The 17,120-nt window shown below is 64.8% G+C and overlaps 1 protein-coding gene across 1 annotated transcript; it reads left to right on the top strand.

Annotated features, from left to right (window-relative positions):
- Positions 1-11,902: 11,902 nt before the first annotated feature.
- Positions 11,903-13,992, top strand: LOC104301460 (WAP four-disulfide core domain protein 2). The gene is made up of 4 exons (XM_054173661.1): positions 11,903-12,101; positions 12,388-12,522; positions 13,556-13,708; positions 13,810-13,992. Exons 1-3 carry the CDS (start codon positions 12,014-12,016, stop codon positions 13,705-13,707), a joined length of 375 nt encoding a protein of 124 aa, XP_054029636.1. The 5' UTR covers positions 11,903-12,013; the 3' UTR covers position 13,708; positions 13,810-13,992.
- The last annotated feature ends 3,128 nt before the right edge of the window (positions 13,993-17,120 follow it).

Below are 17,120 nucleotides of genomic sequence, written 5' to 3'. Positions count from 1 at the left end.
AGTGCTGGAGTTACTGAAGGGTGAAATGCAAACGAGCTGCTGTAACCTTCCCGAGCTCACCCCAGCAGTGCTGTTCTGACAGGGAGGCTCCTGCCTCCGCTCCCTTCCTTCCCAGCTGCCGACGAAGCTGCCGGCAGGGCTGGAGAGGAGAGGGAGAGGAAAGAGGAGGGAGAGGAGAGGACCTCTCCAGAGCCAAGTATCAATTCCACCAAGCTGGAGGCACAAGAGACACCAGGGTGGCCCTGGGAGCTGCCCACACCTTGGTCTGACCGTGATGGTTACACCAGCCCCATGGCTGGCCAAGCCAGGGGTGTAACATCTGTTATGGCTTCTGGACAGGGTGCCAGGCAGCACCATAGGGGCTGGGATGTGCCAGTGCTGGCAGGAGTCAGTGGTGGCATTAAGGTTGCTGCGTTTTCATGAACCCAGCGGCTTGTTTGGCTGGTGGGAGCTGCTCTGTGAAATCTGTGCGGGGCCAGGGCGAGCAGAGGAGAGGGTGGGCGGGGGAGAAGAGCAAGGGAAGAGGGCATCAGGTGCCTGCAAGCCCCAGCAGGGTGGCTGTGGCCGTGGGCAGACTGCTCCCTCCTTCCTGCCCGCGCTGGTGCCGCTCTCTGCCCTGGCACGGCTGGAGCCTCGATGCCAGGTGGCTTATTTGTGGCCCTGAGTTAAACTCCACAAAGTGTGACAATCAAAATTAAAGATTTCTCCAGGAAGGCAGCCTGGGGGGAAATCACTGCTGCAGCCAGCTGAGATTTCCCAGCGGTGACTTTTAAATTAAAGGGGGGGGTGTGGATTTTTTCCCTTTAATTTGCTGGCGTGCTCAGGATGCAGCTCACTGGGCACGTTATTACCCAGCCCAGCAAACACCCTCAGAATTCATTCATGCTCCAAATTGCCAAACTCTCCGTGAAGCAGAACAGCCCCACCTGCACTGGCATCCACTGGCACCAGGGGCACTGGCATCACAGGGGATGAGCAGGACTTGGACACCCTGGAGCCGAGCCCGGATGGGTGCCCTCTCTCCCTGCCCTGTGCTAGCTCCTGGGTTGTGGAATGCAGCTGGATTCTGCCTCTGCACAGGATGAGAGCAGCACAGCCATGCTTTGGAACACTCCCTGCTGGACACGGAGCTGATTCAAGTTCTTGGAGCCCCAGAAGGCTCCACAGACCCATCCTGTCTGCACGTCCACAGGGCTGGGCATGCAGCGTTGCCAGATGGATTGCACACCAGCCCCAGGGCACCAACCAGCTGAGGTTGTCACTGTGAAAGCCTCATTGGCATCAGAGGCACTTGTGCACCTGAAACACTCCTCACCCTGCTCTGCCGTGCCACACAGAGCACGGTGAGCTCCACGGCACAGCAAAGCACCACAGCTCCACACCACCACCTCTGTGCTACTCCAGGATGCTGCAAGGACATTGGCACTGTCCTGGATCTCCACGGGCATGCACCGAAGCCTTTCATATGCCCCATGGGTGAGGATGCAGCTCCTGCCACACACCTTGCCCCAGGTATGTGCCAGGCTGGGGTATGGGGCACAGCAAAAGGGTTTTAGTGCCCAAGCTGGCAAAGCTGCCACTTGTCCCCACCTCAAGAAGCGCCCATGGTGACAGGGGCTGATGGTATGGGGCTGGTCCTACCCAGTCAGTGCGTGGATGCCACGGGGGGCACGGGCAGCCCTAGACCTGCCTGCCCTGGCACTGCTCTTCCCTTCCTCTCCCCTCCCCCCGCCCTCCAGATGAAGCAATGAAATTATTTTTCTACTTGAGTAGTTTTCAATTTAGATTAAGAAAAATCTGTGCTCCGTTAGCGGCGCTGCCGTAAATCAGCAGCGAGCGCAGCGCGCCGCTGGCAGCCGATCGCTCCTCGCCTCCCAGCATCTCCTCAGGCTGACAGCCTCCGGCTGTGACATTGAGCGAGGGCAGCGGTAATGGCGGGGGCACGGCGGGCAGGCAGACCCCCGCCGAGCACGCAGACCCCCGCCGGGTACGCACCCCAGGCACCGCGGCTCTGCCCTAGCTGCAGGCAGTGCCCAAAGCGGGCAGGCAGACCCTGGCAGGGTCAGGCTCTGGGCATCACGAGGTGGGGCAGACCTGGGGATGTGTTGAGCAGCACCGGCCCCTGCCTGGTTGCAGCTGTGCCAGCCGATGGCACCGCTCCTGGGGCTGCCCATGGGAGCTGGGCTGGATCCATCCCGGCTCGCTGCCATCACACCCATCCCCACCCCCCAGGGCTGCCTGGTGCCCCAGCATCTTGCCAAGCCTTGGCTCTCACCCATCCATCACCACTAGTGTGGTGGTGGCACCAAAGCAGCCACGATGGTGCCCATCTCTAGCTGCCTTGTGGCCACACCACGATCAGATGCCCACCCGCGCCGGTGCCAGCCCCATCAAAAGGAGCATTTGACAGCAAACAAACCTTTTTTTTTCCACACACCCCCTCCGGTTCCTGCGGCTCGTTTATCGCTGGTGCGGGGCGGGCAGAGCTGTCAGCGCCTGAACCTCACTCATCCGTTTAACCTTGGGGGAAGGAACACATTTGTGCCGGGTAACGCGCATCAGATGGTGGCACCGGGAGCGCCGGGAGCCGCCGCGCCTGATGGATGGGCTACACGGGCCTCGCCTGACCTGTGCTTGTAGCTTATCTGCAGTGCTGCGGGAGGCTCTTCATCACGCCGACAGCTCCAGCATCACCTGCCTGGCAGCAGCGCCTCGCCAGGGACGGCTGCTGGCCACGGCGGCTGGCACCGCGGCGAGCCACCGCGCCAGGGGACAGCCTGCCGCCCCTGGGGAGGGGTCACAGGCTGTGCCCACCCCCGGTGCACGGCTGCAGCAACGAGGACAGCCCCACCAAGAGCAGAGCTGGTGCTCTCTATGCCTGAGGGGGCAGAAGGTGCCCTCACCGCCGGCGGTGCCACCGGGCAGGGCGGAAAGGAGAGGCCAAGCTGCCGCACTTGTCCTTTGGGTGACATTTTGCCAACGAGGGGTCCTGTGACAGAGACAGAGAGGGTACAGGTCCGGGCAGCCCAGGGCCCCGCTGACAGATGAGCGCTGCCAAGCGGCGCCACCGGAGCCATTTGGTGTGGGGAGATGATCGATGCCCACATTCATTCCGAGCCCCGGCAGCCGAATTCCTGCAGACACCGGCGGCGCCCAGGATTTAGGGCACAGCTGCTGGGTTCAGATAAGGTGTGAAATCAGCCCGGCGTGCAGGGTGCTGCTTAGTAATGAACAGCTTGTGATGGATGGGGGTGGCTCAGCGACAGAACCTCCACATTTGGAGCCTTCCAAATCTCTTGCCATCAATCCTGCTCCCTGCCAGGTGGCAGGAGGGAAAGCTGGGAGCTGGCAGCAGGCACACGCCCCACCAGGCTGGCACCGGAGCATGGGCTGAGCCATTCCCCCTTCCCTGCCCCCCATCACTGGCACTTTCAGAGGCTGGTGGCAGGTCTGGGGCTGGGTCCTGCCTGGGATGGCTGTGCCTGATCCCTCCAGTGCCACCAGCACCACGGCCCCACAAACCTCCTCCCTTCTGTCATGCCAGTGGAGATCTGGGCTGCTGAATGAGAAGGGGGATGGCAAGAGGTTGTGTCCTCCCCAGGCATGCCCCTGCTCACCCAGCACCCTGCTCAGAGCAGTTTTCTCCTCACTACACCAAGCAGTCTCTGACCCATGTGGGCAGCACAGGGACGTGGCACCAGCCTCACATATTGACAGTGGAGGTTGTTGGGAGGGGCAGAGGCTGTGCTTGCCTGGAGCATTTAATCTTCCCTCTGACCTTACACAAACATCTGCTTACACCACCCCCTCCAGGCCTCACACCCTGTTAATCTCTCCTCAACCAAATGAGTTTGGTGTTTGCTCTTTCCCAGTGCCACCAATGCCAGAGCACAGGGAGAATGCACACAGTGACCACCCCTGCTCAGAGCTGCTGCCTGTGACCCACTCAGCCCATGTGTGCCCCTGCATGCTCAGCCCTGTGCACACACTTGGCCTTGCACGCTCACCCCCATCACACACAAGCACCTCTGAAGCATCTCCTCCAGCTCGGGGAGGTCTGGGCACTGCTGCCACTTCCCAGCAGGGCTCAGAGCTGGGGGATGAAGGCTGGCATGGGGCAGAAGCATCAGACCAGGCTCCAGAGAGGTGGCAATAGGCTCACCCGGCCTGACCATGCACAGCATACCTCAGCAGAACCCCACAAGATGCCTGTCTCGCCGCAGGAGTGCCAGCGAGGCTGGGGTTGGTGGCATGTGGCACTGCTGCAGCCAGAGCAGCTGAGCTCTCAGCTCAGCACAGGGCCACTGGTTAGGAGGTGATTGCTACTGGGGTCACTCACCTCATCATTGTGCAAACAGCTGGGATGTAAATCTGGGTGCACCTAGGAAAGAACTGAACAGTGTCCCTGCTGGGCCAGGTCCTGGGGCACCTTCTGCACGTTGGGTGATGGCCAGGCTCCCCTTCCTCTGCTGCACCCAGCACGTGGCTTGTTTGGGTATCTGGGACTGTGGGGTTTTACCAAGCACATCAAACCATGCTCCTGAAGTCTCCAGAAGGCTCCACCAACAGCACTGACTGCCCACCTCGGGGTGCTGGGTCAGGGGGTGTTATTGTTCACCAGGATTTACCACCAAGGTAAAGGTTCATGGTGCCTCCAGCCCCAAAACTTACCTGCCCTTCCCCAGCCCAAAGCTTGAAACTCCCAGAACAAGAGCACCAGCAGTCCTCACCTCAGCATGGCACACAGCCCTGGCATGCAAGGCCTGGGCATGGGGCAGGCAGGGAGAGCTCGTGATCTGCCCAGCAGGCATGAGCAGGGTGCCAAGCTCTGCTGATTTATTACCCAGGAAACGCCTGATTTAGGCCGTGTATTTAAAGGCACTAATTAGAGTTGCATTAATATTCATGGGCCCTGTGCAGGAGCTGATAGCCACCGTTTGAGGGCATTTGCCCTTATCTCTTACCCGGCAGGACCGGGGTGTTTGGAGGCAACTTTAATTGCAATGAAAGCAGCCAAGACCTCGCCCGGAGGCTGGTGGCAGCAGCTCACCCGAGGCTGTTTGAAGCACTAATGAGCATCTGCAGAATTAATAACCCTGCCCACGTGGTGCTCCCCTCCCAGCATCCCTCTGAGGAGGGACAGGCACAGCCAGCTGCTCAGGCTGTGCTGTGGGTGATGGGGGGACCAGGGGAGCTAGACACACACCCCGCACTCCCCCTTCAGCTCCCAGAGCGGCAGCAGCTTGGCACCCCGAGCCAGACGTGCCTCCGGTCCTGCTGCTGCTGCTCCCCATCCATCCCACGCAGAGGGGCCCAGGGGCAGGGAGCTCCCTCCAGCAGCCCCCAGCTCATCCATAACCAAGCTCCCCTGCCCGACCTCTCGCTGCAGCAAAGTTCACATCAATTTTCCTTCCCCTCATTTGTCTGTAAACCATGAAGAAAAATCACCGCCGTCCGCCCGCATCAGCCCGCCACGGTGATCTATGGCTGTAATAAAAACCCCATTTTGGGAGGCCGCCTTCCCGGGGCCGCCAGCCGGCTCGCCAGCAGCGCCCGTGCCACCAGCCGGGCCGTGCCGGCTGGCGCCAGGATGGGGCAGGCGCCGCCAGCCCAGCGCTGCCACCAGCGCTTCCACCTCGGCCTGGCCCCGCAGCCAAGAGCAATCGTGGAGCATCAACCTCTGTGCGGCTGTTGGTGGCACCCCACACATACACCCCCCACCAAGGGGGGGGAAGCAGGAAGAAGCTGGGGAGCACATGGGGCCAGGCAGGGAGAGGAGGCTGAGGTGCTGCCGGCTGGTGGCTTTGTTGTGCGGGGCACGGCAGACCTTAGTCCTCCCTGGCTGCCAGCCCCTTCCTGGCTCTGGGGCTTCTGGTTCTGCTGCCCCACCTCTCCCTCAGGGTCAGTCCTTGGCACTCCCTGGGGGACAAAAGGGGACAGAGAGAAGAGTGGTGCAGGGCAAGGGGAGGCAGTGGGGTGCTGGTGTCAGTAAGCAGAGCTGGCCCCACACTGGCTACTGCACTCACACACACACACCCCTTCACCCCCTGGGAAGTGGCACAGCCAGGAGCACCTCTCGTGGTTCTGGTGTTCCATGGAGACCACCACTGTGCCAGGGACACTAAGCACCGAGGGGGCTGCTCAACCACCAACAGCCCCAGCCGCCCGCGGCTCCGCCTGGAAAGGAGGATCACACCTGGGCAGGTGTCCACACAGTGCCAGGCTCCCCCTGCGGGTGCCACTGCAGCTCTGCCAGCCACCTCCTCCCCCAGGTGCACGCCCCGTGCCCAGCGTGTTTAGCAGAGATGCGGGAAGGCAAACGGCAAGAGCAGGCTCTTTCCCTGCCCCCGCAGGCTGAGTGCCGGGGTGGTCACACCTGCTTTGATCATCAGTGGCAAAGCTGGGACCGCTGTGTTCTGATTCTGACCAGGGCTGGTGCCAGTGCCCAGGACGGGGCTGTGAGCCGGCTGAGATTGCCCAACCATCAACACCCAGAGCCCCTGTGCCGTGTGTCAGGGCGCAGGGACGCTGGTGCCCGCATGATTGGCACAGCTGTACCACCCCTGCTATGGGGAGGTACAGAGTAGACCCTCTGGTTCTGGCTGCCTGGCAGCAGGGGGAGCCCAGTCCGGCCCAGCCTGGCCCAGTGCAGTCCTTGCTCTCACCCTGGCAGACCTGATGGCACTCCTTCACCGTCCTGAGGTTGTTTGGCTCGCCACAGCCGCTGTGGATGAAGGTCTGGCAGGTGCCCGTGGCAGGGGTGTAGGCAGCTCCCCAAGGCGAAGGGTCCCGGGGACGGCAGGAGAGGCAGCGACAACAGCTCACGGCGCTGCTGCCGCCCGCACCCCCTTAAATACCGCCGGGAGCACCGGGACCGGCCCGGGCAGGCGCCGTGGGGCTCCCGGAGCCCGGCCCCGCTGCTGCGGAGCAACAGCCTCCTCTGCCGGCCGTCGCCTGGGGAGCTGCGCCGGGGCCGAGGCCAACGGGACTGCGCTGCCCGCGTTGAGAGAACCGGGACCGCAGCCCCTGGGGCTCACGGAGCTGCAGGGCATCGCAGGAGGGGGCTGTGGGCAGGGAAAGGAGTGCCCGGGCCAGGGTGAGCCTGCCGCAGGATATGGTGGCAAGGGGACGCACTGGCCTCCATGCCGCCGTTACCGGCACACGGCCACACGGTGACCAAGGGGAGAAGGGTAGGAGGCCAAAGGACCTGGCACTGCTGGGGAGAGCCTGGTGACCCTGTGGCACCACCGTGGCACCATGGCACGTTCCGTGCTGGGGCAAAGCTGTCACTCGGGGGGACCCCGCAGGCGTGACGCGGCACCGGGGCCGTTCTCCCAGCCCCCCGGTTCTCTGCTGCTGGTCCCTTTGTGCCAGCCCCGGAGTTTCTGTAGCAACAAGGGCAGCTGGCAGCAGGAGCAGGGGTGACGCAAACAGGAATTTCCAAGCGAGGAAACGCGATCGCTGAGCTGTAAAACCCCGCATGGGACCGCAGAGGTCACCTCCCTCAGCACAAAGACACCAGGTACAAACCCCCAGGCAGGGAGTGTCCCCAGCGTCCCCCGACACCGGCACACCAGGACCTCAGCCCGAGGACATTGCCCTCGGCTCCAGCTCCAGCAGATCATGAGCCCCTTGCACCAGCCCCTCCAAAACCCAGGCTCCTGCCCCTCTCTGCCCACTGTCGCCACAGGCTGCCCCTCCTGCCTTGCTGCATCTCTGGCAGCCCTTTGCCATTTGGCAGAGTGTGGTGAGCTGTGCTGGCACGGCCACAGGTGAGCAGTGAGAGCTGTCCTGGTGCAGACCTCCTGCCATGCCCCCCCCACTGCATGGAATGGGGGGCAAGGAGCAAAGCCTTCCTTGGCAGAGTCTTGGGGTGCAGCAGTGGCAGCACTGTGGGGTCCCTGTGGCACAGAGCACCCCTCACACCCAGCACAGTCACTTTTGGTTGTGACCCCCACAGCCCCTTCACCTTGGCATTCCCCACCCCAGGCAGGGCTGTGTCCCGCTGGTGCTGCTGCTCGGTGAGGTGAGGGGCAGGCCCGCTGCCGACCCCACCGCAGCACCCATCTGCTGGGGCACGTCTGGAGCAGCTGGCATGATGGCACCCAGCCACCTGCTTGTCCCCACGCAGGAACGCTGCAGGGTGCACGGTGGGGGCAGCGGGTGCGCCCAGCCTGGCACGTCACGCACCTTCCCACGCTCCGCTCCCCCTGAGGCCACGCTCAACCCCCGGGCACCTGTCTGGCCGCACCCTCTGCTGCGTCTGCCTGTGGCTTGGCATCTGCCGCGCTGAGCCCCACAGCCTGGCCAGGTGGCCACCCCTCCTCTGCCCCTCATTGTGGGTCTGCCCAGCACCGCCATCTCCTGCAGCCGCAGCAGCGTGAAAGTCGTATCTGCGCCCTCTGGGCCGCTCTGGGTGTCCCAGCCTTCCCCCTGCCCCCTCCTTCCCAAGTCGGGGAGCTCCAGCCCCTTCCTCCGGGCTCGCCATGGCCGTGGGGGTGACCCTGGCCCACGGCCTCATCTCTCTCCGACCCAGGGGTGGGTGCTGTTGGGTGCTGACGTCCTCAGCCTGGCTGTTGGGGCTGGGCCGGGGCCGTGGTAAATGATTTCTCAGGCAGAGACTCGTCGCGGGGCTGCTGCTGCCTCGGGCACGGCTCTGAAGCAGCCGAGTTTCGGTTATGTTTCGGCAGCCCCTCCCCGGCCCCATGCTGATATAAACCCCTGCCGCCCGCGCCCGCCACCTGCCACCTGCAGCCAGCACCATGAAGACCACCACTGGCATCTTGCTGATGGTCATCCTGGCTCTGTGTGCCCAGCTGCAGCCGGGCACTGCGGCTCCTGGAGCAAAGGGTGAGTGTTGGGGGGCATGGGGTGGCAGCTCCCAGGGTGCTGCGTGGCTGCCTTGGGCCGGGGTCCCCGTAAGGGATGAGCAGGTAAGACCAATGGCAGCAGCAGAGACAGGGACTTCCCCGGCTCTGGGGCACCCCACAGGCACCACCACCAAGCCACAAGGTCTGTGCCACGCAGGCATGGAGGAGTTTGGTGGCAGAACACATCAGTGCAGTTGGAGCCCCTTTGCCCACGGTGTGCCATTGGCTGCCAGTCGGGGCACAGCTGGGCCCCCAAGGGATCAGGTAATTCCCTGTGTGTCACAGTGTGAGGACCCTGAGGTGGCTTCACATCTCCCCAAGGATGGAGTGTCCCTATCGCTGTGCCTTGCTTTCACTGCTCCATGCCAGCAGTGAGAGGCCAAGTAGCTCTCTGGGGCACCTTGTCTGGCCCCCTTTTAATCATTGACCACCCTCTCTTGGAGTGAGGCGTGATTTGAGCACCTCCCCTCCTGCCATGAAGGGGCCCACAGAGCCTGGGCACAGCCAGCATGACCAGGCTGAGCAGCAGCAGGCGCTGCCACCTGGGGATGCTGCAGCAGCTTTGGAGCTCAGGGCTGCTGATCCCACAGCCTCAGCCAGGATCCTCCTCTGGGATGTGCCATGGCGTGGGCATGACTGCCCACAGCCCTGTTGGCAGCCCCCCGTGCTCTCCACAGCCTCTGTCCAGGAAGTGCCTGGCAGAGCCGGGCCGGGGACAGCAGCATTCCTGATGCCACGTGCTGGGGACAGGAGCCAAAGCGCTTCTGTCTCCCAGAAAGCAATGCCAACTGCCCGGGCTGGAGCTGCTGCCCCTGCTGCCAGCATGTCCCTCTCCAGCTCCGGCTGGCTGAGAGCAGCTCCGGCTGGATCGGCCGCGTGGCAGCCAGCTGGGCACGCCGGGGGCACGGCACAACCTTGGGCAAACCTGCCGACACCCACACCGCAGCTCTCGCCTTCCTCTGTGGTTTCCCCCTTGCCTCCTGCCACCGGTGCTGAGCTCCCAGCTGCTCCCACCCGGCTGCCCTGGTGCAGCTCAGCTGTTGGCATCCCCACTCGCATCCTCCCGGCTCCGGCTGCTCGCTGCTGGCACCAAGGGCACCCCGCACGCTGGGGCAGAGCAATGACCCTCAAAGGCAAGTGCTGGCACAGGAGCAGCAGCTCAGCCACGGTGGGACACTGGGGCGGCCCCTGCCCTGGTGGTGGGGATGGCAACGCTGTGTGGGCAGCATCAGGGAGTCCTGGGCTAGAAACACCAATCCAGCCCAGTCCCCCAAAGAGCTGTCACCAGTGGGAACCAGCTGCATGGGCAGAGTGGGAGCAGCCAGCCCCCGAGCATGGCACAGGGACAAGGACAGTTCTTCCAGTTTCCCTGACATGCCCTGCCACTCTCCCCACCACCCCTGGCCTGTCCAACATTCCCATGTGTCAGACCCTGCTGCCAGTGGTGGTGAGCACGGCACAGCAGCGGGCAGGCAGCTCTGCCATGCACACCAGCTCCTGTTCCTGCACAAACACCCATGGCAGGGAGGGGACTGCAAGGGCAAACAGTTCCTGATTCACTGCCACTGCCCCGTGCTGTGCTGCTGGCCATGGGGTTCAATTACCTGGCATGGACCCTGGCAGCGCAGACACCGCTCATGACTCAGGGCAGGGACTGTGTCCTTGTCCTCTGGCTCATGTAGGGCTGCAGGATGCTCCAGCCCAGAGCTGGAGGCTGCCCCAGAGCCTCTGCCAGTGATGAGCACACATCATCAGCACCAGAGCAGGTCTCATCCTTCTCCCCACACAGGAGAGGCGCAGCCTGTGACCTCTCCCTGGATGGGGCCCAGGGAGCCAGGATGCCCTGGGATTGCCTCCGGGCAGAGGGGGCCAGCCCGTGCCCCCCAGGCAGACCAGCACCTTTTAGCAGGACCTGTGCTGTGGCAGCTGCCAAACCACCCGAGCTATCGAGCTGAAACCACGGGCTGTGAGCAAAGGGGATGGGGTCCTCAGACTCTCCCAGTGCAGTGCTGGGCTGCTCCGCTTCCACCGGCAGCCCTGGAGGAATTGCAGCGGTGCCCAGCCGCGCCTGCGGCAGAGCCAGGAGCTGGCAGGGCGGCGAACGCCAATGGGAGCAGGGCAGCCATGCCGGGTGATCTGGGCTGCTTGGCTGGCTGGGCCTGCCCAAGCACAGGCCAGCTCAACGCTGCCTGGCACCGCCGAGCGTCCCGGTGTGTCGCCGTGAGTGCCGCCAGAGGGGTGCCGGCACAGCTGCCGCGCCGGAGGCCTCCAGGGTCGCACGGCTCCCGGCACTGCCGTGCCCCGCAGCGCCGGGCGCACAGCCAGAGCACGCCGGCAGCTCGCTCCCCGCCAGCCACTCGCCCAACCGGTGCTGCCAGATGATCTGGGCCGCATCCCCGCGGCTGCGGGAGGCTGCGAGGATGGCGGATGCCACGGGACGAGACTGGGCCCGGGCAGAAAGAGCTGCCGCGGTGGTGTGGGGGAGGCTGGAGAGCAAGCAGCCTGAAGAGCTCTCCAGCCGAGAGCGAGAGCTGGAGGAGGACAAGTGGCTGTGGCTGGAGCTGGAGCAGGAGCTGAGTGAGCAGCGGCTGCAGCTGAGCCGCAGCTCCCAGCCGTGCCACCAGCTTGTCCTGGCCTTTGGGCATCAGCGGCCCCGGTCGGGAGCTCCACTCGTGCTCGTGGCTGGAGTGGTGGGAGAGAGGGACCATGCCTTATTCCTGGGCCACCCGTGCTGCCAGTGCCAGCTGCATCCCCATGACCTGTGCTGGCCGAGCCCCATGTGGGGCCACGGCAGCCTGGCTGCCTCAGCAGCTGAGGGCAGAGGGGGCCTGGCGTGCGGCACACGGGGTCCACAGCCGGTGGGGGCCGGGTGTGCGGCACACGGGGGCCATGGCCGGTGGCGGCTGGCGGCTGTTCCTGCCGGGCGAGTTTTTGGCGTGGCGGCCGGGCTCCTCCAGGCTCCCCCTCCCTGGTCGGCAGCCAGCGGCAGCAGATACCTGATCCTGCGTTGTGCAAGCGAAGGGGGAGCCTGGCCCTGCCCGGCCCTTGGGAACCACCCGGAAGGCCGAGCCCGCGGCCCCACCTGGAAAGGAGCTTAAAGGGCGTCCGGGCAGCCCCGCAGGCGCAGCGCCGGCTCCCGCACCATGCCCATGGCCCGCAGCGTGCTCGTCCTGGCAGGACTCCTGGCTCTCTGGGCAGAGCTGCCTCCAGCATCCGCCCAGAATGTCACCAGTGAGTATGAGCGCACGGCAGAGCGCGGCACGGCTCGGCGCGGCTCGGTGCAGCCTGACATGGCTCGGCACGCCCCGGGCGAGCAGCCAGCATTGCTCCCAGCTGTGGGGCCTTCTGGGGTCATAGCTGGGAGCCGGCCGGTGCCCGGCGCGGTTGGGTTCGGCAGCATCCCTGGAGCCAGCCCTGGGGCTGGCAGCAGCATCTTCTGCTTCAGGCCACAGCCCTCGCCCCGCTGCGGGGCCGGCAGCCCTGGCTCCCACCTATGCGCCCACCCTTTGCCTTGCAGCAAAAGCCGGCGTGTGCCCGGACCCGGCGACGGAGGCGGTGAACTGCACGGTGGGGTGCCAGTCCGATGGCGACTGCGAGAGCACCCTCAAGTGCTGCCCGGCGGCCTGCGGCAAGGCCTGCCAGAAGCCCGACGGTAACGCTCCCTCCTGCTCCCGGCTGCGCTGCCCGCAGCCGGTCCCGCTGCTGAGAGCCAACAGCCCGTCCCAGCGGGAGCACCGGTGCTCCAGAGCGTGGGACCGGCCGTGAGCCCGGGCGCCCAGCGCCCACCCGGCTGCAGCGTGGTGTCGAGGGTTTTGCGTGGAGCCCAACGTGGCTGGGGTGCGCTCCCGCGGGGCCACGCTGCCCCTTCCTTCTCCCGGTGACGCGGGGGTTGAGCAGACGCCTCGGAACGGCCCAGGGGCCAGGGCAGAGGGCAGGGGCCTGCGCCGCTCCCCTCGCTGCCTGCTCAGCCCCCTAGGCACTGCTGTCCCTCCTGACATCATGTCCAGGAAGTGTCTCCCAAGGGCGTCATCCCCAGCCCTGCGCTGAACGCGGCCCCGCAGCCCCGCGGCTGGGCACGGTCACCGCCCCGCTCCTGCCGCAGAGCAGCCCCGGCAGATGAGCGCCGGAGTTGGGATCTCCAGCTGCAAACACCTGGATGTGGACTGGGGGCTCCAGTGCCTCCATGGCCGCCCGCAAGGACGAAGCTGGCCTGGCTGTGCTGCAGCGGAGGACGGCGCAGCGCAGAGCCGGGAGCCCAGTGCTGGGGGCAGGCAGCAGGAGGCAGCAGGATGGCAGGGGCACAGCCGGGGCACGGGCTGCCTGGGGGCACACGCCCCCCCCCCCCCGGGACCTGGGCTGAGCCCACATGCCAAGCCCACCTGCCACAAATGCCTAACCAGGGCTGTCCATGGTGGCCGTGGGGGAAAGGGGCCACGGCTGCCATCGGGGCTGTGTGCTGTGGTTACTCATCCTGTGCCAGCCAGCGAGGGGAACCACCATGCCTGCCCAATCCATCCCCATCAGATCAGGCTGGTGGGACTGCCAACGGGGTGGAGGAACCACCAGCTGGCACAAAGGCCCTTTCTGTATGGCAGCCAGGGCCTAGAGCCATGCCCTCTGCTGGGTCAGCTCTGCCCCTTGTGCCAGGACCGTGGGTCTCAAGCTGTGTCCCTTCACCTTTGCAGAGAAGCCTGGCACCTGCCCGCCCGTCAGCCCAGGGATCCCCATGCTGGGCGTCTGTGCCAACCAGTGCAAGTCTGACTCCAACTGCTCCGGGAACCAGAAGTGCTGCAGGAATGGCTGTGGCAAGGTCTCCTGCGTGACACCCATCCACTGAGGTCAGCTGGGTGACCACCGACCCCGGGGGTCCCACGGCACGGCACCCGTGGCACAGCGCCCACACGCCCATCCTGCTCACTTCCCTCTGCTCCCTTTGCAGGCACAGCCACCTCCTTCCAGCCAGGTCACAGGGAAGCTGCTGCCTGATGCCAGTCCCACACACCCAGGCCCCGGCCCCACACAGTCCCCCTTCTTCCGGAGCCTTCAGCCTCAGCCTTCCTGCTGAGGTGCCCTGCTTGGGGCACGCCGCAGCACCCTGCGTGCCCACCAATAAAGCAGCATCTCCCTGCCGTGCTTGTGCCTGTCTCTGTGCCCTCTGTGCCCGTGTCTGTCTCTCTGTCCTGCCATGCTGCCAGCCAGGCAGTCACCTTGCCCACTCCTGCCTGCACCCTGCTCACCAGAGCTGCTGCTGGTGCTGGGGTCCCGTGAGAGCAGAGCTGCTCCCTGTTCTGCAGTGGCCAGGCACAGGGAGGCTGCCAGCAACTGCTGTCACATGAGTGCCACCCAGATCCCTCCTGCCCCCCATGCTCCCATCCCTGCAGCAGCACACTGCCTATGGCAGAACCCTGGAGGAGCCACAGGCATCTGTAGTCCCCATGCCCCTGCTCCATGCCTGCCTCTGCAGAGCTGGGCTCCACTCCCACTCCTGCTCTGCTCTGCTGGCACCTCCTGCTCCCCACAGGGCTACTGGGGACCCTCCTGCTCCCACCCCAGTCCTGCTCCAAGTCCCTGGAACCAGAGAAACCAGTCCCTTCTGCCTGTGAGGGGCCAGCATCCCCAGAGCCTTTGTCACTGGCAGGGGACAGAGCAGAGCTGTCGCCCAGTGCACAGTGAGCCCTGAACCGTTCCTGGCACAGCCTGGTGCCCAGTGCCTGGTGTTGCTTCCCCTTCTCCCTGCAATGCAGGTGCAGGCTGGTGCACCCTGTCTCAGTACCATGGCAACTGCTGATGGTCCCCAGGCAGGACTGGGTGGGCCCTGAGGACCAGGCACAGGATGTGACTTCCTCATGTGCCAGCCTTGCGTGCCATGGGGGAGTACAGGCACCAGGCTCCAGAGCGCCCACAGGTCACTGGTGACCTGGAAAGAGCACAGTGTGGAGGATGTGGCAGCCGTGGGCCCCGAGCCCAGCAGTGCCCAGGAGTCTCCTCTAAGCTGGATTGTTCATGCCCAGTGCTCCCACGGTCCTAGCACAGAGCTGCCATGGGAAGGAGCAGTGTGGTGGGTTGAAAGGAAAGGCTCCGCGTTCCCTCCCCCACTGAGAAAGAAAACCACGGCTAACTCGGTAACTAGGAAAGCAGACACATATATTTACAAGCATATATAGGAAGCAGGTTTTATGTAACACCACAAATGCAGGTATTTTACAATATATACAGGAATATACAGCAAATGAACTCAACCAGAAACCAGACCCCCAACAGAGGGGGCTTCCCCCTGGGCCCCCTTCACCCCCCTACCTCCCTTCTCCCCCCAAAGAGGTAGAAAAAGGAGACAAGGATGGTTAGCAGGGCAGGCAAGGAAAGAGAGGCTTGGTACAGAAGTTAGTTCTTATCTGTTAGTTGGCCAGAAGCCCAGAAGCAGTCCAGCCAAAAGGAAGAGCGAAGGAAAGGAAAAACAGAGAAGGTCTCAGCTCCCCTGGGTCCAAGAACATCACCTCCCCCCTTAATTAGCCAAAGAAATTCGTTTAGAATATGAACATATTTCACAAACATTTAGCCAGTGTGCCCCTTCCTCAGAGGCACAGCCTCGAATGGTCACAAGCAGCTTGCCTCAGCCACTCCCCATCCCAGGAGGGTTTAAATCCCAGCCAGTGTGCCCAGCAGCACAGCGCCCAGACAGCTGCACGATGCCAGGGAAGCACACCCTCCTCCTGGCACTCCTGGTGCTGCTGGGGCAGCTGTTGCCCACCCTGGCCCAGAAACACCATGCCAGGAACCAGGCTGTTGCACCGCTTCGGGGCCTGCGGGAACGCTGGCCCCGCACTGCCCTGCCTGCCCCAGGCAAAGCAGGGGAGTGCCCGGCAGCAGGGAGTGGTGCCCGGCGTGCCCCCAGGCTCTTCTGTCTCTCCGACCACAGTTGCCCTGGCACCGAGAAGTGTTGCCCGAGCGGCCAGGCCAGGACCTGCCTCCTCCCCACCACAGGTACTGCCAACGCAGGGACTGGGGAATGGGTGGGATGTGACTGGGGATCTGTGCCCATGTCGGTGCCCCTGGTGAGAGCCCCACTCCCTGGGCACACAGCCACATGGAGCATCTCCCTCCGCAGACAGCCCAGGGTACTGCCCCCGCGCCAGCAGCGCCGTTGGAGCCGGCTGTGGGACGAGCTGCCGCAACGACTCTGAGTGCCACACCGGGGAGAAGTGCTGCACCCGCGGCTGCTGTGCCCGCTGCATGCCTGCCGAGCCAGGTAAGGCAGCCTGGCCATCCCCCAAGCCGGGCTGGCAGTGCCATGGGGCACCCCCATGGGGCCCGCAGCCCCTGTCTCTCCGTGGGGCAGCTGTGGGTGCTGCGGGGCCAGCCCTGAGCCTGTCCTCCCCTCCAGCCAAACCCGGGTTGTGCCCACGGAAGCGTGCCCAGCGCCGCGCTGCCTCCTGCCCCAACCGCTGTGCCGACGACCGCGACTGCCACGGGGACCACAAGTGCTGCTTCTCCGGCTGCGGGCTGGCCTGCGTCCCGCCGGGCACAGGTACGGCCCCGCCACCCCTCCTCCCGGGGCTGAGCACCCACGGGCCAGACCCACATCCTCCCCACCCAAGCTTGTGCACCCCCAGCACTGCCCACGGCTGCCCCACATCCACCCCGCAGCCTTGCCAGTGAAGGCTCAGGCCCCCCACGACGGCCGGCGTGTGCTCAGCCGTGCTGCCCGACGAGCCCCAGCAGCCGTGCCCGGCCAGGTGTGCAGCCGGTGGCAGCCATCCAGGCCCCAGGGAGTATGAGCCGCCAGCTGTGCTTCCCAGTGCCACACACCCACCACGGGCACAGCCCCGGCACTCACAAGCCCCTGAGAAGGGAACCTTGTGCCCAGCTCCTCTGAGACAGGTGGGTGGCAGCCCCGAGAGGGCACGGGGCTGCAGCTCATCCTGCACCCCATCTATGCCCCACTCAGGCTGGGTGCTGGCAGGGACTGCTGCCAGGGTTGTCTCTCGTCAGTCCAGCTGACGGCTGGCATCCCATAATGACCTCTGATGGGTCTGACTGGGTCAAACCGGCGCGGGTGTAAGGCTAGCGGCTGAGGACAGCATGGGGCTTTGGGAGGGAGGGCAGGGGGCAGTCAGAGGGCTGGATTGGAGCAGCACAGGGGCAGACCGAGGCCGTGCCAGGAGCAGGGCTGCGGACAGCAGGACCCTGGCACAGCGCAGTCCCTGTCGTCACCAGGCAGCCGCCGTGCCACGGCGAAGCGCGGAGTGTGCC

This window comes from Dryobates pubescens, chromosome 26 (genome assembly GCF_014839835.1).
Source record: "Dryobates pubescens isolate bDryPub1 chromosome 26, bDryPub1.pri, whole genome shotgun sequence".
NCBI classification, from domain to species: domain Eukaryota; kingdom Metazoa; phylum Chordata; class Aves; order Piciformes; family Picidae; genus Dryobates; species Dryobates pubescens.
Note: the sequence above shows the minus strand (reverse complement) of the source record. Positions and strands in the feature narration are given on the sequence as shown.